This window comes from Natator depressus, chromosome 26 (assembly GCF_965152275.1).
Source record: "Natator depressus isolate rNatDep1 chromosome 26, rNatDep2.hap1, whole genome shotgun sequence".
Taxonomy (NCBI): domain Eukaryota; kingdom Metazoa; phylum Chordata; order Testudines; family Cheloniidae; genus Natator; species Natator depressus.
In genome coordinates this window covers 10,516,888-10,541,689 of record NC_134259.1, presented here as the reverse complement: position 1 = coordinate 10,541,689, position 24,802 = coordinate 10,516,888, and the positions used below count along the sequence as shown (strand labels likewise).

At 40.1% G+C, this 24,802-nt stretch overlaps 2 protein-coding genes across 2 annotated transcripts; both read right to left on the bottom strand.

Annotated features, from left to right (window-relative positions):
- Positions 1-6,150: 6,150 nt before the first annotated feature.
- On the bottom strand, positions 6,151-14,292 carry LOC141978222 (gastrokine-2-like). Its single transcript, XM_074940146.1, has 6 exons — positions 14,284-14,292; positions 12,744-12,797; positions 10,995-11,132; positions 8,611-8,721; positions 7,603-7,729; positions 6,151-6,242 (listed from the first exon to the last, which is right to left on the bottom strand). Exons 1-6 carry the CDS (start codon positions 14,290-14,292, stop codon positions 6,151-6,153), a joined length of 531 nt encoding a protein of 176 aa, XP_074796247.1.
- Positions 14,293-17,156: 2,864 nt separating this feature from the next.
- LOC141978226 (gastrokine-1-like) lies at positions 17,157-24,238 on the bottom strand. Its single transcript, XM_074940149.1, has 6 exons — positions 24,227-24,238; positions 23,311-23,364; positions 21,361-21,498; positions 21,009-21,119; positions 18,428-18,569; positions 17,157-17,257 (listed from the first exon to the last, which is right to left on the bottom strand). The coding sequence occupies exons 1-6, from the start codon at positions 24,236-24,238 to the stop codon at positions 17,157-17,159; spliced, it is 558 nt and encodes a 185-aa protein (XP_074796250.1).
- Positions 24,239-24,802: the final 564 nt, after the last annotated feature.

Genomic DNA, 24,802 nt, shown 5'->3' with positions numbered 1-24,802 from the left:
AATAAACACACACTTGAGTGACTTCCACTGTCAGGCCGATTTTGAAAACACACCGGGCAGCTGTGTAAAAGGCTGGTGCACGTGTGTAGGTGCAGTACCATGTTGGAGAGGGAGGCCTGGCTCGTGCATGAGTTTACACATTTGATGAAGAAAATGATCTGAATATAGGAAACAAAAATTCCTCTAAGTGGGAAGGGTGAAAAAAAAATCCCTTGTCTGGAAATCTGCAGGCTTTAATTGACGAGCTTTGGCCAGATTCTGGTCTCACGGCCACCACCATAACTTCGCCAAAGTTAGAAGAACAGCTCCAGACTTGCGCCATCATGACTGCAGTTGGAATCCAGCCCTCAGCCTGTAACCTGCATCCAGCTCAAAGTGAAAAGCAAAACTGAAAAAAAAAATTATGTATATTTAGATTCGTTTCCAGATGGCCCTGAGATGAGAAAAAGCAAGCAACAAAAATCCTGAAAGAGCCTCAGGAAAATAAATTTGGCCATAAGTGCTAAGCTAGCAGAGAAAAAAGAGGGGAAAGGCAGGGAATCATATTCCCTATATGCAGCTATGGATTCAGGCTGACTGTCGGCTCAATATGGCTTGGGAAAAAGCCAGTGAATAAGGCATCTGAGAAAGCTTGGAGCAGTGAGAGAGAAGGGGAGAGCAGCTGATAAAGTGAAAAGCAGTTCCTACTGTGCCTTGGCTTTGGGCTTTCTTCCTTTAGGGCTATTTCTCATCCATTTGTTCCTCTCTGCGAGCCTGCTTTTTCCCTTGTGGTCAGGTGACCGTGGCAAGATAATGGTGCCTACAAAAAGAAGCCCTAGCTCTTTTACAGATTCTGGCAACCATGTCCGGGGCGGGAGGTAAGGGGGCAGGATGTCAGAATTTCCACCTCTCTCTGTCCCTCACTCACTCTACAAAACGTTGTAGACAAGCACAGTAGAGCTTTGTGTTCAAGACCTAATAATTTTTGGAAAGTGGATTTCATGGGCTGCAGTATGTGTGTGCGTGAGACAGAGAGAGAATTAACACATATTAACTGTTGCACTGCTGTATGTAATTATACTACCGCTGGTGCCACTTGTGTGTGAAGATCATTTCTATGTGTAAATGATGGGGGTGGGGGGGAGAGGCTGCCTGTCTTCCCCTCCCTGGTCTTATTATCTCCCCATTGTACTGGTCATGAGAGCCCTCTGAAATTTAGAGCCCTAATGTCATTGGTTTTGCCCGTCTCTTACCAGGAATGTATTCTTTTATGAAGTGAGATGTGCAGTGAGCATATTACCCTGTTCTCATGGGAGTTCTCATACACAGCATTGTGGGAAGCTTGTGAGCGTACAGCACACTAAACGGCTGTGCACTAAGTTGCCATATGGACCCTGCTGATGTGCACTAAAATGTTCCGCAGTGGGTTTATCACAAGAGATGTTAGGCACAGTAGCAGCAAAAATTTAACAAACCCTTATTAATTATTTGAAAAACCAGTCCTCGAAGGACTGTGTTCAGTCTTGACTTTAAGCTTCAGTCTATCCTTTGTGGTTAAATTAATATTATTCATTTTATTTATAAAGTATCTAACACGTGCTGAGCTAAAGAGACCAGGTAAAATCCGAACTCCATGAAAGTCAATGTCAAAACTCCCATTGAGGTCAATGGGGCCAAGATTTCACCCACAGTCCCCACCTCAAGGAACGTATGCTAGACCTGGACTGTATGGAAACCATGAAATTAGCTCAATGCCACTATTTTTCAGTGCCTTCAGTCCACCATTTTAGATTGGGTCTCCGCCGGCACCATTAGAGCAGAAGAAAGAGCCAGTGCCATCATTGCTTGGAAGACGAGCAGCTGGGGTCTTAGCTGGGAGGTGGAAGCGGGCCTCTGCACATGCCGGAAAAGACCACAACTGCACGGTCTTGTCACCTTCCTTTCGTACGGATTCTTTCCCTAGCCTGCAACAGTGTCATGTCAGAGCAGCAGTCTGGGGGGACCCAGTGGCCTGGCCTTAGGCATGGGAATGTGGCAGTGCCTTTCTGCCGACTACATTCCATGCATATTCCGTGAGATGTAGTACTTTATCCCTGACTCTGCCAGTAATTTGCTAAAAGAAAATAAATCCACGTGCTTAGACATGAGGCCATGAGTCAGAGCAAGAAAAAGAAGCAGAGAAGGAGAGAAAGGATGAGGGTTACAATAATAACATTCAGTGGTTACTTAGGTTCATTGGGACAGATCCTGCGCCGGTGGAAATCGCCATAGCTTCGTGGGCACTAATAGAGCCACATCAGTTTATAGCAGCTAGGGATCGGGACCATTATGTGCATGTCATGATGGGGCTGCTGTTTAATTTTTATTTTATTTTTAATCATATTCAAATAAAATATGGTTCAAGACTGGCACCCAGTGGCCAAGTGGATTTATTTCCCTCTAGGTCATTCCTGTGTTCCAATGGGTTGGATGAATTCGATTCATCTGACTTTGTTTCTGCAATGTTTGGCCTCTCTGCTATAATATCCGGGCCCCCTGGTCCAGTGTCTTTCTATTGATTAGAGCTTGTCAAATAATACCAGTAATTCAATGCATGTATATTTAGTGTCTTCCTGGCAGTGAGAGTTATTATGCTGTGGTATAGTCACCCAAAAGAAGTGGAGGAAGCCACATTGCTTGAGAAATTTAATAGTAGACTGGCCAAAACACTAGAAAATGAACTATAGAGAACAGTCCTGCCCTGGACAGGAAATGAAGTGAATGGTCTCATAGGTCTTTCCTTTTTCTTGCATCTTCATTTCAACAATTTTGAATCACTTTACCTGCATTCATGCCTTCTCACAACACCACAGCAATATAGTGAAGCAATTCTTATAAACTAGAAAAGCAGAAGTTAAGGCCACTATTGTCAAAAGGGGCTTTTATAATTTTGGGTGCCTCTGATTTTGCATAGTCTAATGGAGATCACTAGGGTCTAGTTGATTCCCACTGGTACCTTGCTGCTACCACTCCAGCTGTAGTTAATGGGAACTGAGGGTGTCCAGCACCTCTGAAAATCAGGCATCTAAAGTGGGTCACTCAAAAAAACAGAGACACTCAGAATTGGAAGCAGCTTTTGCAAAATTGGGTGTAGGGCTGTCAGCCTCTGTCCTCCAGACCCAGAAAGACTAACGCCACATCCGAGTCTCTTTCAGGTCCTGCCCTCAGTACACAGTTTATTAACTTACACACAAAACTCTCAAAATAACACAAAGAAAGATATTCCCTTGACCAAGACAGGCTGCAGGGCCTACGGGCCTTTCCCACTGCACTTCTATCTGGGCTCCAGGGCCAGTCGCAGAGAGATCTGAAGGAAGGAACATCTCAGCCCTTTATAGGCATCAAGGGACCTCTTAAGGTCCCTTCCAGCCCTACATTTCTATGACTCTGTGATCATCTGACCCCTTCCTAGCTGGATCTGATAATCAAACAGGGCTGGCTGTCCCCAGGCCCCTGACCGTCAAAGGAGCACGCCATCTTGTGACATTGGGCTTGAATGATTTACTCAAGATTACCCAGGGACCTAGAACCAGATCCACAAAGGAGGTTAGGCACCTAAATCCCAGTTTTAGGCACAGCTGCAATCAACAAAACCCCGCTCAGCTCCCACCAAACCCTGTAGGTGCCTAAAGTCAGTCAACATCTAAATTTCCACTGTAAAAATTCCCTCGGTGCCGAAGTTCTGGGCATGCACACTGCTGCCTTATTCTTAGTGTCTAGTCACCAATGCCATACCTAAGCCCCAGCCTCAAACCACAGTAGGGCAGGATCCAGGTGTGACAGAGCCAAGAATAGAACCCAGGTGTCCTGACTCTCAGTCCCCTATCAATTATTAGCCCACACAACCTAGTACTGGGTTAACTGCAGTCTTCACGAGTCAAATATCAGTGATTAGTGAATTCATACGGCATTACATATCCCATGTTTGGTACATGGAGATATTGTTGACATAGTACGAACCCTGTCATGCTCAAGTCTAAATAAGGCATTAGCATTTAACCAGGCAATTTACATCTAATTTTGGGGTAATGCATGAGTATGCAAACAGGACCAATAAAGCATTGTTTGTTCGAATGAGCATTAGGTCCTTTGAATTGATGTTCCAAAGGATTTAAAGTAAAAGGCTCATCACATATGCCCAGCAAGAGGGAGCAAACCAGCATGTAATAAAACATTCAGATTTACAGACTTCAGTTTACATAATCCTGAAGAGATTGAAAAAAATCCTACTGTATTTTATTTTAACAGAAAAAATAGGCTGCAATGTTAGAGGTATTTTACCAGCTTGTGAGGAATCACAGAGTTCTTGTTAGCAATATGTGACTGAAAAACACCTCCACTGTCAGGTGAGAACTAGAGAATACAACCTTATTCTGCCTAAAGCCCCATGTTCAAACAATTGTCGGTGTCTGACTCATCCCTTCCAAAATGCAGTGTAAAAATAGACTTGGAGGAAACCTGACAAACATGTTATAAGTAAAGAATAATTCACTAATCTTTGTCACTTTCAGACTGTAAGCTCTTTGGGACAGCACCCAGCACAATGGGGCCCTGGTCTGGTTGTCCCAGTGCTACTGCAATCTAAATATTAAATTATAAAACTAATAAGTAGAGAGGATCATGGTCTAGTTGTAAGAGCACAAGATGGGGAGTCAGAAGATCTATGTTCTGTTTCTGTTACTGACTCTTATCTAACAATGGTGTTGCAGCTGTGTTGGTCCCAGAATGTTAGAGAGACAAGGTGGGGGAGGTAATATCTTTTATTGGACCAACTTCTGTTGGTGAAAGAGGAAAATTTTGGAGCTACACAGAGCTCTTCTTCTTCTTGAGACCTGAAGAAGAGCTCTGCGTAGCTTGAAAGCTTGTCTCTTTCACCAACAGAAGTTGGTCAAATAAAAATTGGTCGATTTACCTCACCCACCTTGTCTCGCTTATCATTTATACTCTGCAGAACATTGCTACATGTGAGCACCTAACAAAATGATCATCACAATATAAAAGCACTCATAAGAACTGCTTTCCTTTCACCTCCTTTGGAGGCATCTGGGAAATATTTTTCTCCTCCTACTCCAGCCCAGGAGGGACAAAACTAACAACTTCTATATGAACACCCCACTCCAGAAATTGGATGATTAAGATAAAATGAGCCCTGGATCCTAAGCATTGCTGAGTTTTGGTTTGGTTTTGTAAAGTGCAGTCATTATTTGTTCTTACGGTTTTCAAATAATAGCATTTATCTTGATGAAGTCTTTGATTACTGATGTGGAAATGTGTCATTTTGGAGCAATTTCCCTGTAACGGTGTTTCCATAGTAACAGGCTTGATGACACAAAATGACAGCACTGGGCAAGGAAAAGAAAAATTTGATTTATTTTAATAATACAAGGTATCCAGCAACGTATACTGCAATCTTTGCTCAGGCAAAATTCCTATTGATTTCAGTTCAGTGGCAGTCAGACTACAAAATAATTTAGGCAGATAAGGACTGAGTAAAGAGCTCAGATACTATGCTACTAAATGCTGTTATAAGTACCTGGATGGATGGATATAGATATACTGGCTGGCTGACTGATTGATTGAAAGATCAGCCAAAGTAATCTTTACTGCAAAGCATTTGTAGAAACTAACAGCAGAGTTATCAGACTTTTCTTCCTTCCTTTCTGACACATATGAACACACATGTCATTTCAGCTAGAGACAGGCCCCAGACACAAAATTCAGATCCAGATTTCAAACTCTCCAACAGCCTGGTGTATTCAGATTAGGGGAAGTGGGAGGCAGTTCAAGGGTGTTGGTTGGTTCAGCTCATTACAGAGAAGGGAACAGGTGTGAAATGTGATATCTGGTGTGGGTCCTTTGTTAACTGTGAGCATTCACAAGTAAAGCTGTGGATTCCGCTCTCTGTTCCAAATATTGATGCTTGTCAGAAATGTATTGGCCATGGTCCGTATGTTTTTCCAAACATCATTTTATTTTTATTCCCATTCACATTTGGAGTGTTTTCTGTGGCTGCATGTCAGCACAGGCTTTGCAAAGAAGAGCCAGAGATCAGCCATTCTCTGGAATGAGACTGAGTAAAATAGTTGTGAGCCGTGAGGCTGAAATATTATAAACTTCTGCTATGTCTCTTGGTTAGAAGAGCTTAAGGCTGCCACACAGGTTCACATCCAGAATGAGGAGTTTAACACCGATGCAGCCAGTACCACTAAGTACTTTTTGTGGTCCTAAAAAATAAAGACAGGATAAGTCATCCCAGCAACAACAAGAACAACAAAATCCTTAAAAATCTTTGCACTCATAAAAACGTCTGAAATGCATTTTTCAAATAAATGCAATTCTAGTAGAAACCATGAACCAACCTTTTAAAAATTAATCTCCTAAAATGCCAACCACCTTCATGCCTGATCTCATGGAATAAATGGTTGTGCAACCAGCAAAAACAGGTGTCCTTCAAGGTCTCTGCTGAGGCTGTATGAAATCGAGACTCCAGGCACAAAGTGAATTTTTGGATCACGAAGTCAGTCAATTTCCATTGTATATGGACTCCAGGATATACAGCGAATCTTGTATGAGCAACCACTTTCCTTACATGGCTTCCTGTCTTTAAAAGACTACCTCAAAATATTCCCATGTATACGAGTTACATTTCTTCTCAGGTGGTCCTTTGAATACTGGAAAGGCTGTATGTTGAAAAGTTTCACTTCTGCCTCTTTTACATTGCAGTGTGATGTCACTGGAGAGATTCCTAATTTATATCCATCTACATGAGAGGAGAATCAGGCCTTCTGTGTACGTATTAGTATTTATTGAATACTCGGCAACTGTACCCCTCTTTAATAGAAGCATGGGGCCTGATCAAGCACCATGTAAGCCCAGTTTTACATTGGCGTAACTAGAGCTGGTAAAAAAAAATTGATTGCAAATAATCAGAGTCACAGAGTTGAAGTCCAGAAGGGACCGTCAGAACATCTAATCTGACCTCCTGTGTATCACAGGCCACCAAACAGCACCTGCACACTACCCAACAGCTGAAGTTAGACCAAGGAATTACAGCCCACAGGAGACCAGACTATTATGTGCCACAGTTTCCAACAAGTTTCTCTAATGGTTTTCATTCCGTTTTTGATAACAATCTCATGATAAAAATCTGCAAAGAACGAAACATTTTTCAAGCCAAAGGTTTTTTCAAACCTATTTGTTTGGGGTTTGTGGGGGGAGGCAGTTTTTCAATGAAAAAAATATTCTGTTGGAAAAATTTCAACCTGATGTATGTATAACACCACTGGTGAATCAGGCCTAGGAAGTTTTGACCACTAGTCATTTGAATGTAATCAGAAAAGATTGTTTCAGATACTGAATGTACTCTTCTGGCCAATTTAAAAAATAGAAAATCATTACATACACTTTTCAAGGCTGCCTTCAGTAAATCTGTTTAGATTGCAAGCTCTTTGGGGGGTGGGGGGGAGATTGTCTTTTTGTTCTGTGGTTCTACAGTACTTGGCACAGCGGGCTCCTGGGCACTACCACAATAATCATCATAATAATTAATAAATACATTTCTTGTTAAACTCAGGCTGAACTCACTGTCATACTCAGTAGCCCAGTAGGTGGAAAGTCCTCTGCATGCTGCCTGGATGGGTGCCCCAAGTCCAGCTACATTTGTGACATAGTTGCGGGATATCCCATAGCTTGTGTAGAGGGAATTCAGGTCCTGAAAAAATTATGGAAGATTAACCACTTGCTTTGGCCAAAAGCATGAATCAGCCCTTACAGCTAGCTGGCTTCCCAGCTTCTTTTGTATTCTTAATAATACTTATGATGGTAATAATGCATTTATATAGCTTCTAATATCTTGATGGATTCCCTAAACCACTCCACAGACTACAGGACAATTTATCTCTGCAGATGAATATGTGCAGGCCCCAAAATGTCAGTTGTGTGCATTCACTTCTGAGCATGATAGGAACCTACAGGCCTGATTCTCCTCTCACTTACACCAGTGGAAATCAACAGAAATTCCTTGAGGTCAGTAGAATTACACTATTATAAAACTAGGAGAACTGAGAGGAAAACCAGACCCTAAACTATATGTACAGAAGGATCCTTTCACCTGTTTCTAAAATGTAGCCACCTATGTCTTGGAATGTGGCATCTGTTCGGCCTCATGGTGCAACAGTTTAGAACAGGAAGTGAAGAATACCACATCTGATTGACAATGCCGGGGAGAATTTAGACAAGTTGAAATTTGGTTAGGGCACTAGGATTAATACCTCTACAAAAAGTGCCAAAGGAACTTTAAAAACCACCGGTGAATAGGAGCTCAGTTTTACAACTCATTTGAAAGACAGTATTATATTGATCCAGTGGCTGCCAACGTGTGTGTGTGTGTGTGTGTGTGTGTGTGTGTGTGTGTAAAAATATAATATACACACTTTAAGTGAGATTAATGTGTAAGGAAACAATGCCTTAGGGCCAAATTCTGTTCCTTTTGAGTTCATTGGTAGTTTTGCCATTGAGGTCAGTGAATCCGGGATTTAGCCTAAAGAGGTGTAAAAGCATATACCACATATAACTATTATTTGTCTTAGTTACCCTTTGATTATTGACCATGTCCTCAAGTTGGTTTAAAGTTGGAAAGGTTGCCCTGTTCATCCTGGAAACAACACATATCTTCTTGTATGGCATGTGGTAAGCAATTATACCCTGTCAAGCACAGCCACAAGTTTCAGCAAATCTTCTTTTCTTTCATTTCCAATTAATTTATCCTATTTTAAAGACTCTTGCAAATCAGGGTACTTGAGATATTTACAAGCTGCTTCACACTTGCACTTTGCTTCTAGTTTGACAAAAATCAGAGCTCAACGCACAGGATAAAATTCATCTCTTGTGTAACTCTATGGATTTCAATGCAACTATGCCACCAAGACATTTGTGCAATGTGTTTTGCTTCTAAAAATACACTCATGCAACCTCCAAACAGCCTTAAGGATTATATAGCAAATGACAGTCTGCCCAGTTCAGATGGTAGGTCCAGCAAGAGATACAAGACACCTGGGCTAAAATCTACTTACATTTACACTGATGAAAATCTGCAATAATGTCAGAATGTGACTCCAGCTGGTCTTTGTATGATTTTACAAACCAGTGTCTTCACTATGAATTAATTTTGAACATATATCAAATAGATGAATTCCAAAGCAGTGGTGGTAGGGAATACCAGTTAAATTAGAGATATTTTGGCTTTCACTTCTTGGAATTTAATATAAAGACCTAAGAGCTCAGAAATCTGCTTGGAAAATGTAAATATCTCTAAGAGAAGGGCATTTATTTACTTAATGTTTCAGGAGCTTTCAGATCTATTGCACAGGTCTGAAGGAGACTGAAATATGCACTTGACTCAAATGCCTGCCAGCTCTGTTGGCCACCAGGGACCACACTGCCTCTTCCATGTCCCCTTTGGGGTGGTTCATAGAATCATAGAATATCAGGGTTGGAAGGGACCTCAGGAGGTCATCTAGTTCAACTCCTTGCTCAAAGCAGGACCAACACCAACTAAATCATCCGAGCCAAGGTTTTGTCAAGCCTGACTTTAAAAACCTCTAAGGAAGGAGATTCCACCACCTCCCTAAGTAACCCATTCCAGTGCTTCACCACCCTCCTCGTGAAAAAGTTTTTCCTAATATCCAACCTAAACTGCCCCCACTGCAACTTGAGACCATTGCTCCTTGTTCTATCATCTGGTACCACTGATCACAGTCTAGAGCCATCCTCTTTGGAACCCCCTTTCAGGTAGTTGAAAGAAGCTATCAAATCCCCCCTCATTCTACTCTTCTGCAGACTAAATAATCCCAGTTCCCTCAGCCCCTCCTCATAAGTCATGTGCTCCAGTCCCCTAATCATTTTTGTTGCCCTCCGCTGGACTCTTTCTAATTTTTCTACATTCTTCTTGTAGTGTGGGGCCCAAAACTGGACACAGTACTCCAGATGAGGCCTCACCAATGCCGAATAGAGGTAAATGATCATGTCCCTCAATCTGCTGGCAATGCTCCTACTTATACAGCCCAAAATGCCGTTAGCCTTCTTGGCAACAAGGGCACACTGTTGACTCATATCCAGCTTCTCGTCCACCGTAACCCCTAGGTCCTTTTCTGCAGAACTGGTTCGTACATTAAAGAATGCTAGCAGAGAGCAGTCCTTGCACGGAAATCAGAACAGTCCTTAACATGAAGGACATCAGAACAGAAAGCTCCTAACACCACCTTATGCCCTGGAATAGAGGTCAAGCAAAATCCAGCATTACAGTTAACATGGTCACACTGCATGTTAAGGTTCCAGTTAAAAAATATTGATAAAAGGTTAACAAATGATTAATAGGCGTTATAAGCATGTTACAGACTTCAGTAGTATGTGTTATAGAAGGTTGTAAGCACATCATTAGAAGGTGCTATAGATTATTATAAGCAGCCTATTGACCTGTTGGACTCTATAACAATCTATAACAATTTATTAACCATTTACTAAAACTTATACTAATAATTTATTCACCCTTAATAAACTATTTCTAAATGGAATGTTGATATAAGTGTTACCATTTACATGTGTAAAATGGTAGTTTGTCTTTTGCTCTATTCATAATGGAATGTTGTATTTTTTAACACACACAGCTTCCATGCCTATCTGTTCATTTATTAAGAAATAATATCCACTGTTGGGGTAGACAAAAATGGTCTTAAGAATTTAACCAGTGGGCTAGCTTCTTTCCATATGATCTAAAAAAGATGCTAAATTACTTCATCTTTCAATAGTGGATGGATTATCCATTTGTTTTCAAGTCTAATGCCATTCCTTTCCAGTGAGAGCTTTCAGAGGAATAAAGCACATCTTTCAAGCTGCTGAAAGTACATATTTTTATTCTATTTGCAGTGAACAGTATGTAAGCTGAACAAAGCAACCAAATCACCTCTTTTGACACTTACATGGTTGTAGTTGAAGATTGCATTGGAGGAGTGTGCTCCGGAATAAATGTTGAATATAGCAACATTCACATCATGATTGATGTTAACTGTTTGGTAGACAGTTCCCCCATGATTTCCCTGATTTATGAGCTGGATATTCTAAAATCAAAGATTTATTGTCAGATAACATTGTATTTCAACCTAAAAATGTCTCTCAAACAGTTGCATCTAACAGAGAAGAATGGTGACATCAGAATAGCAGGGAAGCTGATACATAAAAGTCCAACTCAGTTAGCCCTGGTCTACACTGGGCGGGGGGGGAGATCGATCTAAGTTATGCAACTTCAGCTACGTGAATAACGTAGCTGAAGTTGACGTACTTAGATCGACTAACCGTGGGTGTCTTCACCACGGTGAGTCGACTGCTGCCACTCCCCTGTCGACTCTACCTGTGCCTCTTGCGGCAGTGGAGTAGACTAGTACAGGAGTAGACTAGACGTGATAAATCGACCCCTGCTGGATCGATCGCTGCCCGCCGATCTGGCGGGTAGTGTAGACATACCCTTCGATTACCCAGTAGTGGGAAAGGTCTGATTCAGATTTACGTCCACTTCTAAACAACTTCCACTATTCACCCTATGGTTAGGGTTACAATTCGGTCTAGGGTTATGATTATAGTTAGGTTTATATTTACCGTTTGTCCCAGGATGAGGATTAGGTTAGGGTTATTCCTTGACTGAAGGCTAAAACTAGGGTTAGGATTACTGCTTGGTTTAGGGATAGGATTAGGTTTAACCCAGCTGTTCCCAAACAGTGGTCTACTGAGTATCTGCTGGTGCCCAAAGACTTCATTGGTCATATGATGCTCACTCCTTTTCCTTATTTCCACACTGAATGAAAGTAAAAATAATTAAATGTAATTAAAATTTTTCATGTAAGCAAATGTTGCAGTTGCCCCAGGGATGGGTGGTGGTTTGTGTAATGACGAAGGGAAGCAGGCTTCCACAAGACAAATCCCTCCATCAAGATGTGACCAATGTTATGAAAAAGTTGGTGAAACTCTGCTCTAACTCCTACTACCAAAGGATCGATTGGTTGTGAAAATGTAGGAAGTCTAGCCTATTTGCTACTAGTACTATCTTTTCCACTAGGTTCTAAGGAATGGTGCCTTAGATTTCCCACTCAAGATCATCTCAGGCCATTGCAGAAATAAAATGCATGAAACTTTGAGGATGGTTGTAAAGGAAGCTGTTCATTGCAAATAGCTTATAGAGGATACCCATCTGCTTGTCTCTCTCTACCCACATAGAAGGTGTTCAGCCACCTGCATGAGATTTCAGTGCTATAGTGTCATATTTATTAATTAACACAATAGCTAGAAGAACCATAGATAAGTACTTTAAAGCAAGGAAGCTCATTGCCTACTATTGTCGCTAATGAGCCAAGTTATAATGAAGAAAGATACTGGGAGAGTTCAACTTAAGTTTATTTGTATATAACTTGGCAGTGCTATGTTTTTCAAATAAAACATGAGCAAATTTTTTTGCTTTTGTAGACTGATTTTTACATGCTAAGCAATAGCAGAAGTGTGGAGAATTTAATGGAAACATTGTCATAAATGTGTTACATTGATTCACATATTAGCAGAGAATGACTCATAAAGAAAGATCCATATTTTGATTTAATAAGGATGGTAATCTCATAAACAATATGGCAAAGCAGATTCATGAAAGAAGAAAAATAAAACTTGACACATGGCCCTCTACTTACATTACTTGCAAAGACTGGATTCATAAAGATACCCAGAAAGACAAGAAGCAGAATCTGTAATACAGCATGGAAAACATTAAGGGAGATTTCTATATACTCTGCAGGTCCTTTTTAATTGCCAAATGCAACTAAAATCACATGGTAATAAGCAGCTCCCCAGTCTTTCTGATTTTCCACAAACTCACGTAAGTTATTGAGTGGGATTTTATCATTCATTTATTTTATCTTTTCTATTTCACAAGGACTACATAGTACAACTGTGCTTTGGTGGATTATTCTAATTAATAATGTAACACCTGTCAAGCTAGATTCTGATCTCAGTCACCAGAGTGATTCTATTGTTACTCCAGTTTTATGCTAGTGTAATTGAGATTGGAATTTGGTCCATTAAGTAGAACGGGATGCTTCTAACTTAACTGAATAGCTATTTCCTACCTACAGAACTATGGGATTTCTTCCTCAATTAAGTGTCATGTCCTGTCCCCCAAAATATTTAAAGTACGATTTAATTGCTTGACATGCTAGCATTCTCCATGCAGCTTTCTTGATTATTTAGAGAGCATTTTTTTAAAAACCTGGAGTCAAATCCTGCAGTCCTCATTCAGGTCATGTTTCTGCCCACACTTTATGCATGTGCTTAAGTTTATTCATGTGCCCAGTCTCATTGGTTCTCAGGATCAGGGCATCAGTCATCACTCAGCAAGGAAAGAGTTAAAACTGAGTAAGGGCTTCACAGTATGGCATGAAATTCTGGCCCCATCGAAGTCAATGGGAGTTTTGCCAATGACTTCAACAAGACCAGGATTGTACCTTAATGCATTATGGCAGGATTGGGGTCCTTCACAAAAAGGCCTGAGATAGGCACCTAACTCCCATGGACTTTCAATGGAAGTTAGACACCTCTCCTGCTTAGGAGCTTTTGTAACATCCATTAGATGCCTATCTTCATCTTTAGGTCCTGAAATACCTTTGTAAATCTCGGTCCAGCTGACTAAATTTGAGTGTGGGTGCTTGGCACGTCTCAAAATCAGGTCCTCGGGGTCTCCAGTTGGACTCCAAAAAATTGGGGCACCCCAAATTAGTGTCCACTAATAGTGAAAAATTAGGCTTAAGGGCACAATCTTGTCAGTTTCTAAGCCCCTTCCCACTCCCACCTTCCATCTTCTTATATCTTATCTTATCTATCCCATTGACTTCAGTGGGAACCATGGACTCTCAGAACAGCCCAGAGTTGGGCCCTAAATGTACTAAAATACAAACCATTTAACAGAAAATGTAGGTTGTCAAAACTACTTACAAGTGTCTTCATTTTGAAGCCAACCTGGATTTGATGCTGATTTGACACAAAACGCTGAAGAAAATGAATTTGTATGTCTGCTACTGACCTTATATATTTTTTCAAGGTTGGATTTGAACAAAAGCCCGCAAATAAAATATTTATTTTTCTCACTACGAACAGAAGTGAAACACTGGAGCAAACTAAATATTTTGTGCATTATATATTTATCTATGAGGCTGGGTAACACATATTACTGTCAACAGTCTTCATCAAAGCCTTCTGTTTGAGATGATTAATGATACAAACATGAGCATTATATAGACCACAGAGTTTGGTTCAATGCAACCAAAGGAGAATTTCCCCCTTTTCTCAGTCTGTTTTCATCATAGTCTTATTTTCAAAACCCTTTCGACTAAATGTTGTCTAAGTCATTTGGTGATACGAATTTTCAGAGCATTCTGTGTGAGATCTGAGCTGAGGAGCTCATTCTCTGCTTGCTCCTGATCTGGAGGTACCTATTCAGCCTGGCACCTACTGTGCACTGTGTCAGAAATGTCAGCTACTCTCTAGAATGGTCATCTTCAGACCAGTGCTGGAAATGGCAAGAAGCACATTTGCATATATGCTAAGTAAGGGTATGTGTGCATTGAGGTACACAAACTTTGGGAAGGGGCAAAGTGACAGGAGATCTTTGTTTCAACCATGGATAGAAAATGGAATGAAGGGCCTACGGATGGATTACATTTCTTTAAATCCTCTTTTGAATGGGGTTTCTTGAGATACTTAGGGGACTTGGGCCCTCATTCTTAGGGTGATAGATGACAGATGGACAATGGGTTGTTTTGTTTTGTTTTGTTGTTGCTGAGCAGCATTTCTTTGGAGCTGGGGTTTAATGAGTGACTGAAACCTCCCATTCTTCAGCTTGTGCAAACTTTGGCTTTAAAAATAAATACTTCTAAAAAACTTTGTTCTAGTTCCTGCTAGAGGAGGAAGTTATGCAGAGAAATACCAGTAAGAGAGCAAAGCAGGTCATGGCACAAGTTTGAAGATTCCTGAAGGTGCTGCATAATTCCTCCAAAAATAAATGAAAAACCCTGCTGAACTTTGATTCTTGCCTCTTTCTGTCATTTTTTGCGCCACAGCATCCTGTGTAAGAAGAGAATTGGGGCTGTGTATAGGGATTAAACATGAAAGGCTAGTGAAATAGCCACAAGAAAAGAGCTAACAGCAGCTCAAACAGTAAAAAAGAAAAAAAGAAAAGTCCGTCTCCCACTAGAGTTAATCTGTGGTCATTTAGACACTTTTCTTGAAATGCAGGCTGGTGTAACCAAGCAAACTCAGTCTGCTTTCAAACTGGTGGAAGAATAAAACCCAAAGGGATTAGTAAAAATCTTAAAATGTGCTGGGAATGGAGGAATTGTCTGTGGCTGGCTGTTTTCTCCTGCAATTCATTGCTTCATAGATTATAAAGTTCATGAGTTCATAAGGCAAGCTTTATGATCTATGAATCATACACTGCAAGTATGTGCTAGGAATCTGTGCTGCATCATGTGGATAGAAGAGTTCATTCTTTTGGACTGTCAATCTGGACCCTTTCATGGGCTTTAAATTTATATGAAAAATGTAATTATAAGCCCCTTCCCCCAAAAACCCCCTCAAACCCCAAATCAGGAATTTTTCATTTACAGCCTCCATGCCAATCCTGGCTTTGCTTTCTGTACACCTTAATTCTGCCCTCAGGACATCCACTCTCCTTATCGGAATCAAAGAGCCATTCTTCCATGTACCCTAACCTCCTTCCACCTACACGCCCTTTACACACATGTACTGTATGAATCATTGTATAAAGCTTGTCTCAAGAACTATGGATGTCGATGGGGCGTGTCTGTATTTAAGAGCTCTGTATAGCTTGAAAGCTGGTCTCTTTCACCGGCAGAAATTGGTCCAATAATAGTCATCCCACCCACCTTGTCTCACATGTATGTATCAAGGCTTTTACAAGCAGCAAAGTGCAACCATTCCTTGCATGGCCTGATTTTTTAAAATTTGTCACATTGCATCTACACTTTGTGATGCCAAATTAAGCAGAAAAAATAAGCTAAATAAGAAATAAGCCTATATCAAGAACATGGCTTACTCAATATCAGGGTTACTTTCTGAAAAGAAACGGTTGAGTAGGTGCACGTAGCCATTTGAGTGACTATCTTGACAACTACTGATCCATCTGCTGGGCCACTAAACCAGTTATTTCCATGTCTCTGGCTCGGCTTCCCCTCTTTCAGTTTCCAGTGGAAATTATTCTCTTCTCTGTCAGTTTTAAACTGGCTGTGCACAGTTCTTCTCTGTCTCAGGTACAACGCACTACATTAGCCCGAATAAGCAAGATCACATTCATCATGCGAAATAATAATATTCTAATCCTGGGCAAGAAATGAAGTTCCTTAATATTTCAGATACATTTTTAAAGCTTGGGCAAGATAAATGATGTGCTTCAACTAAAAATTATTCCACTGCTCAAGAGTTTAATTGTCCACAACAGCCCTTTAACTAGAGAAGCCTAAAAAACCCCAACTTCCTCCAAATTTTGTAATTCACCTAGTTCATCAAAGCCTCTCTAGAGACAGTTTGTAGTCCAGCCTTGGATGTCCATGCAGGGGAGGAAGGAGGAGTGAGATCCCATGTCTGTCCTCTTGCACGGGGATACGGTTGTACCCCTAGGGGGAAGGACAGAGCGTTCCCTTATGCCATGCTTGAGATTTAGGTCAGTCCTGACCCAAAGGTGTGCATCACCTACTGCATCGGTAACCTCATTTCCTGCAACTTGTTGGGTTTTCTTTGAATATCTCCCACCCACATATTGACCTGGTCCAGCCTTTCCTTACTTGTGAGATCACATCCTGACTTATATGATTAAGGATATAAAAGATGAGAAACAAGGCACAGCTGATTCCAGTGCTAAATGTATTTAATTGACAGACATTGTAACAGCCTTGGGTTTTCTACACAGGAAGCATAAAGGGAAGACAAAGACAAAAATCTAGAAAATGGCACGTCACAGGAAGAATAACGACAGAACTGGTTTTATCTAATCAGTGGGCACCTTGTCAGACCAGTTCCAAGCAGTGAAGATTTTACTATTTGAATGACACGTCACCACAGAAGCCAATATTAATAATCCACAGGATGCTAGCTTGAAAACAGCTTCCTGAGTAGAAGAAGTTTGCTTCTTTCATTCCTTAATGAAAAGAAAAAGAAAAGGTATTGTCAGGTGATGCCTGATGTGGATGTTAGGAGATCTGTGCATTCACTACAGTTCAAGACACACAGAACCCCGCACCTCGTATAGCCACTAACACCTGCACAAAGTGATCACAAAGTAGGTGTAAAATGCTACCCAGTCAGAGTGGGAACATGTTATGCCCACATTACACAAACGTCAATAACTGCCCAAAGTCCAAGGCAATGGAGAGTCAGACCCAGAAAATTCCCACTGTTCTACAGGATTAATTCCTTGAATAACACCGAGTTCCTGTAACAAGGAAAATACTCCTTTCCTGCAGAACAAAGAACATTTTAATGCGATCAAGTAGGACAAGACATAGCATCCGCATCAGACAGTGAATGATTTATCTCTGCATGGTTTGTGACCTCTACTATTTTTGGTAACAGTTCAACAACATTTGTTATACGAGTATATATTTCTATTACTCTGGTCAAGGAATCTTGTTAATATAAAAGTTTTTGAAATAAATAATATACAAAATATAAATAAAAGTATAAAAATACAATCAACAAAGCCAATTGGATTTTTGCCTCAAAAATGACTGACCAGAAATTTGAGCTAATTAGTATTCTTCAATGAACGCTAGCTAATTAATCCTCTCAACAATCATATGTGGTAGCTAAGTAATAGCTGTTATTCCCAACAAGAACCTGCAAGGTGTTCAGAAATGTGGCCTGATCCAGCAAAGTGCTTCAGCACATGTTTCATTTTAGGCACATGAGGAGTCCCACTGTAGGCTTGAGCCCGCAGCAGTTCTTCCATGACCACACAGCAAGTCAGCAGCAGTTAATGGGTTAGAAGCTAGTAGTTCCTGAATCCCAGCACCAAGGTTATTCCACTAAACCACACTGTCTCTCTTCCGTATCTTAGCGATAGATCCAAGGTACAAAATTCTGTACCAGACTTTGAACAACTCAACGTTTGGGAGTGTTGGAATCCAAGCTTTTACCATTATAGAATATAGACTGACGGCAAAAAAATTCAGATCCAGAGTCTAATACCCTTCTAAAGCACACCAAGTTCTTAGTTCTGGTCCATCTCTACTTAGGACAGTAACATTCATTCCATGCAGAAAATGCAACTCAGTTCGCTATATGAATAGTTACTTTAACTTGCACTCACTCTCAGCCTCATGAGCCACATAGGTAGGAAGTCCTCTGCACAAAGCTTCAATGTTCTTTCCAAAAGGGGTCAGATCAAGGACTCTGGTCTTTGAGACAATGAATCTCAGTTCCTTCGGACGAGGCCCTTGAGCTCCAGCCTTCTAAACATCCAGAAAGCAAACTCAGAACACTGTCATTCAATAAAACTGATGACTAGAATCATTTATGACAGTTTGCGTTCCTGTAGCTGACATTTCTGACACAGTGCACAGTGTGTGCCAGGCTGAATAGGGCCCTACAGACCAGAAGCAAGTAGGGAATGAGCTCCTCAGTTCAGATCTCACACCGGGGCACAAGGTGGAGGCGAGGACTGAAGACGCAACCATGCATTAAGAGAAGAGCATTGGAAACTCCATAAAGTTGACTGGGGAAAAGAGAAAGGCTGTCTATAATTTACCTGGGCCCTCTCTCTAAAATATTCCCTTAATCCTATGCTCAATCCTATACCCTAGATATACATGGGATTATAGATAGGAGAAGTGAGGGGCTGGGAATCTATTAATTTATTTTCCCATAACCATAACAAATGAGAAGGCAGGAACATGTATATTAAACACATTTGCTGGAAATGTTTACAACCCATTCTTGAGAACTCTAATGAATATATTGATAGTATGGTACATTGTTTGGTAGAACTAAGTGAAAATTGGAATTTCCATCCCTCAGGAAAGTCTGATGTTTCAACATTTGTTTTCATCGTGAATTAGAATAAAAGGTTGAAATACTGAAATTGTTCAAGGAATATAAAATTCCAGAAAATTTTTTTTTTGAAATGTAAAATTTCATTTTGCATTTTTGATCAAAAAGGAACATTTTGATATTTTTGAATCAAATTGTTTTGCTTCAGTTTGTTGAACTGACCCAAACTGCTGTCTTTTTGTGTCAGTTCAGCATTAAACTGTTCTGGCTCATTGCCTCAAGGGAGCTGTAGATCAGGTTGCCTGATGTCCCTGTTCTCCTCTGTGGGCAGGCTCCCTGACTTGAGTACATGTCCCATGATGCGCTGCAATGATGTGACTCCCATGACATGTAATGGCACTCAGTCAGAAGAAAAACTCTGTTGCATCATGGGAGAGAATGGAGGCCTAAAGTACAACTCCCATGAAGCATTGTGCCACAATAGGAAATGAAGTTTAAAATTGAACTGACTCAAAATGAAGCATTTTGGGTTAAACTGATCCAAAACAAAATATTTAGTTTATATTTTCCCAATAAAAATAAATTAATAAAAAACAAAATTTCCCATAGAAAATTTCAATTTTTCAGCAACTGCATTTTCCATTAGAAAATCATTCTGCTGAAAAATTCCCAGACAGCTCTATTGTTCAGCTTGAGTTATTTGAAGCAATGCTGAAGGCTGTGATGGACTATAATGGGGTATCTTCCAATAAGGAGTTTTAAAAACACCTCAAATCTGTCCCTAACTCGGTGCAATCTGGTCTTCTCCAGAGTGAGAAAGTATGTTCTTCAGGAATATTTCGATGAGCCCCCGAGTTATGTCATAGTTAGTAGGGAGGACTGAGAAATATCCCTCTAGTTTTATGGTGGAATTGAAACAAGGGGCTGAGCTCTTTTGAAAATCTAGCCTCAGTTGTGTGTTCTGAGCCACTGAATATATGTCCTTGAGTTCCTTTGAAAAACTGGCCCGCTCGTTTGGCCAGAGACTTTTCTTCCAGAGCTATATCATTTGTTCCCCTCCAATTTCAGCTGGTCAGAACATGGATATTATCTGATGTGAAAAATTTTGAAATTTTTATTTTTTGTTCATCCTAATTGGGAGGAAAAGCCAAAATTTTGAATTTTTTCATGAAATGAAATTCTGAAAAAAAATTGTTTCAATTGTATTGTTTCATTTCAATACATTCAAAATGTTTCATTTTCATTCTGATCCTGCTGGTTTTATATATATATATATATACATATAAAATCAGCAGGATCAAAATGAAAACATTATATACATACATTATATATATGTATGTGTGTATGTTTGTATATATATACATATATACACACACACACACACCTCACACACATATATAAAGCTGCAAAAAAAATTTGTTCCAAAAATGTCACAACAGGACTCTTCTAAAGTTTTTTCATATTTTTTCTGAATAAAATTTTGTCAAAATCAATATGATATTGCAAAAATTTTCAGTTTCATCTAAACGGGAATTTCTGACAGAAAACTATTCTGATGAACATTTTCCTACCTACAACAGCTCTACCTCCAGCATCTTAAGATGATTCATTTCCACAATTAGCTTTATACTACTAGGGCTTGTTTACCTGGGGACACTCACGAAAGTTAAGATGAATTAATTAAAGGTGTGAAGTTAATGTGCATAAATTAAAGTGTGTTAACACCCCCTCCCCCAATGTGGACAGTCTCAGAAAGTGGCCCAAGTTTGTGGAGGATTAAACTACAGTGAACTAAAGCCACTGTAGCTGTGAATGAGAGCATGTGTGGGGGTGTAGACAAGCCCTTAGAAAAAAGAAACCTCACTTCCCCCCATCAGTTCCAGCATTCCCTACCATCTTACCTTCCTTTCGCTAATCAGCCTGGGAATGACTACAATATCAGGCATGACATCTTTGTTCATTTTAGCAATGATGCAAGATTTCTTGGAAAATACCCTGGTTGCCATGAAACCCTGTAAAATAAAATTACAAAGAGCTAGACGTTTTGTTTGAGCAGCTCCCCAGTAAATGAGACGCAAATCAGGTTTGTTTAATTTTTGAAGCTAAATAACATTTAATACAGATTTCCCTCCCCAACATTTAGACCAATTTTGATAAATGATTAGTAATTTGCATGCATTATGACTAATCATTTAGGCACTACTCCAGTCAGTGACTCCATACGTTTCTCAAAAATGCATGTTTGCCACTTACATTGCCATAGTCCCAGACGGAGTTCCATGAGTTCCAGCCATTGTTTGTGTCAATGTTGGCCACGTGCTTATTGTTGTTGATGCTCACAGTCTGGTGTGAATTTCCACCATCATTTCCCTGGTTGTTTTCATTCACATTCTTGGATTTAAAAACAAAAGGTGACAAACCTTTCGGTTTTTCGGGTTTTTCTCTGTCAACTCTCTCATAATCACAAGTGCTTTGGAAAATCATTGCTCTTAAAATTATGTTATAGTGATATAATGGAATGAGCCTCCCACCCCACAGAGGCGACTAAAGATTTCATGCCAAACCCTGAAATCTCTTATTCTAATTTATGCAGCCCTTCTTCAGCAAAATGCTATTGATACAAATCTAGAGGTGGAGTTTTGCCTGAGTGAGAACTCAGTCAGAACTTGTCCAATTGGCTTCAATTAAAAGATAGCCAGACCATTCCATCACAGATCATCCCTAACAGATTTTCCCTTCCTGCATGGAAGTAAGGGGTCATCTTTTCCAGATCCTACTGACGGTGCTCAACAGGGAAAGAACTCAATCATCATCATCATCACCAATAGTAATAATAATAATAAAAATGTATCAGAGTGGTAGCCGTGTTAGTTTGGATCTGTAAAAGCAGCAAAGAGTCCTGTGGCACATTATAGACTAACAGACGTATTGGAGTATAAGCTTTCCTGGGTGAATACCCACTTCTTCAGATGCATGTAGTGGAAATTTCCAGAGGCAGGTATAAATATGCAAGCAAGAATCAAGCTAGGGATAATGAGGTTAGTTCAATCAGGGAGGATGAGGCCCTCTTCTAGCAGTTGAAGTGTGAACACCAAGGGAGGAGAAACTGCTTTTGTAGTTGGTGAGCCATTCACAGTCTCTGTTTAATCCTAAGCTGGTGGTGTCAAATTTGCAAATGAACGGAAGCTCAGCAGTTTCTCTTTGAAGTCTGGTCCTGACTTTTTTTGCTGCAGGATGGCTCCTTTAAATCTGCTATTGTGTGTCCAGGGAGATTGAAGTGTTCCCCTACAGGTTTTTGTATATTGCCATTCCTAATATCTAATTTGTGTCCATATATCCTTTTATGTAGGGACTGTCCAGTAATAAAAATGATCTGTTTGTCTGAATTATTGTTGCATCTACAAGCCCCAGTCATGAATCAGGACAATCATGCTTAAAAGCCTGTTTGGAGGTGGGTTTCTTGTTTTCAATCACATTTGTAGCATAATGAATTAAGTTTCTGCAATGGACAAAAAACTCTTGTGAGGTTACCATTGGGTTACATACATTTGCCATTGTTCTAACCTATTGTTATGGGGCAGTCAGAACCATTCCTAAATATTGATGTATCTTTGTGATCAAATTTCCAGCATTCTTAACATACACAGTAGTGTCCTAAGGTCTGATTCTCATTTATGCTAAGGCCTTTTTGCACCGGTCCGGCAGTATGAAAGGACCTTAAATTGGGTGTAAATTACATATATGCCCTTTGCAAGCACTGTTTACACTACCAAAGCAGCATAACGAGGAGTAAATATAAATGAGAATCAAGCTCATAATATATACAATGGTATCTCAATGGAATTTTATCCACTGATAGAACAAATATTCATTTTCCTACTAGGAACCCCATCAATAATCACAACATTTTGACAATGGCAGAACAATATGGATGCATTGCAATAGATATTACACAATTTTTCCTTTCATGTTTGGTCTGACATGCAGTAATGTTAATAGCAAAATCATTCTCTGAGTAGGTTAGCTGAATAATTATTTTCTTTAGAGCACAAACCCAGTCTTGTGATATTGCAGTTTTATGTGCTAAGGACATTTTAGATTTTTCTTCAGAAACATCTTTCAGTAATGTGAAAATTCATGAAGCATAAATTAAACAAATTGACAGGAGGAGTATTATGTACCGTATTTGATCATTATACTCACATCAGTAGCAAGAGATGGAGTTAGGAAGACTCCAAGAAGACTGGCAATCACAATCTGAAATAAACATTGAAAGCATATCAGTATAAAGGCTGATATGGCTAAAAATATAGTAAGAAGAACCTTGACATACACCTTTCCTTCAAATTGATGTAAAGTAAAGTATCTGAACTGATTTTGCTTTCACACTGGATGCATATTACTTCAGGGGATTTATGCCTTTGCTGACACTAGTGTGAGATCAGATTCAGCTCCATTGCTTTAATTTTTTACATATCAGCTATTTAAGATTATTTAAAGGGCCAGATTCTTCAGACTTCACTTATCATATTTGCTTTGAAAAGACTTTTTTGCTTGACTAAGGAGAGCAGGATTATGCTCATACTATTTAAAAGTTACAGAAAGTGGGCTTGATCCATCACTGTATTACACCAGGTTTCAGAGTAGCAGCCGTGTTAGTCTGTATTCGCAAAAAGAAAAGGAGTACTTGTGGCACCTTAGAGACTAATAAATTTATTGGAGCATAAGCTTTCGTGAGCTACAGCTAGTGAGTATATTTACAAAAGCTTATGCTCCAATAAATTTGTTAGTCTCTAAGGTGCCACAAGTACTCCTTTTCTTTTTGTGTTACACCAGTTTTCTGATGGTATAACTCCATTGACATCAATCGGCACTGGACCATGCCCCATGCCCTCTGCATACAATACAATTTGCATCTAAATCGTATTCAGCTTAATGTGGTCTGATAAGTTGCATTTCCTGTTGCAGTGAAATCACTAGTGACCCCACAAACCTTGCACCAATGCAGCTCCCATTGAAATGTCTGGTATTTCTGCGTGTGTAAAGACTACCCTTTTTGGACCAACTAGAGTGTTAATGCTATATTATTTTGTAGGAAGCAAATGGTAAATATACTCACGGAGAGTTTCATTTTTACAGCGGAGGAGGTGAAAGATCTGCTTGAGGAAGTGATACAAACCCTTCCACTTTATATACACTGGGGGTTCCCAAAATTAGGTGTGGAAAGTAAACGTATCATACTAGCATGTAGCCATTGATATGTGACATGGAGCATTATCTCCTGGTGCAATTACTATGCAAACAAAGGGGTTTGAAACTGGCCTGATAGAGTCAGTCACCTGCAGCAGATAAGGGTCAATTACACTTAATCAAGATCAGCCTTTCAATCCCTAAAGTCAAACAAGATTCCTGGTGCAAAATAGTGCCTGCATGCCAAATGCCTCAGCCCAGCAAACATTTTTCTCTCTATAACTCATAGTATTCATAAAGTATGATAGCATCTCTTTGTGCCAGGAACCTCTATGGGCCTAGCCCACTCCACATGAAAAGGGAGAGTTAGCTGCCTTTATGGCTATGTGTCGGCTCCTCTGGCACTGTGAAGGGTGATCTCCATGTGTTCGGGGTCTGCACTGAGGGAAATAGCAGGTCCAAGGCATGCTGGGTGCAGGAATAGGTGGAACAGGGACAATGCAGA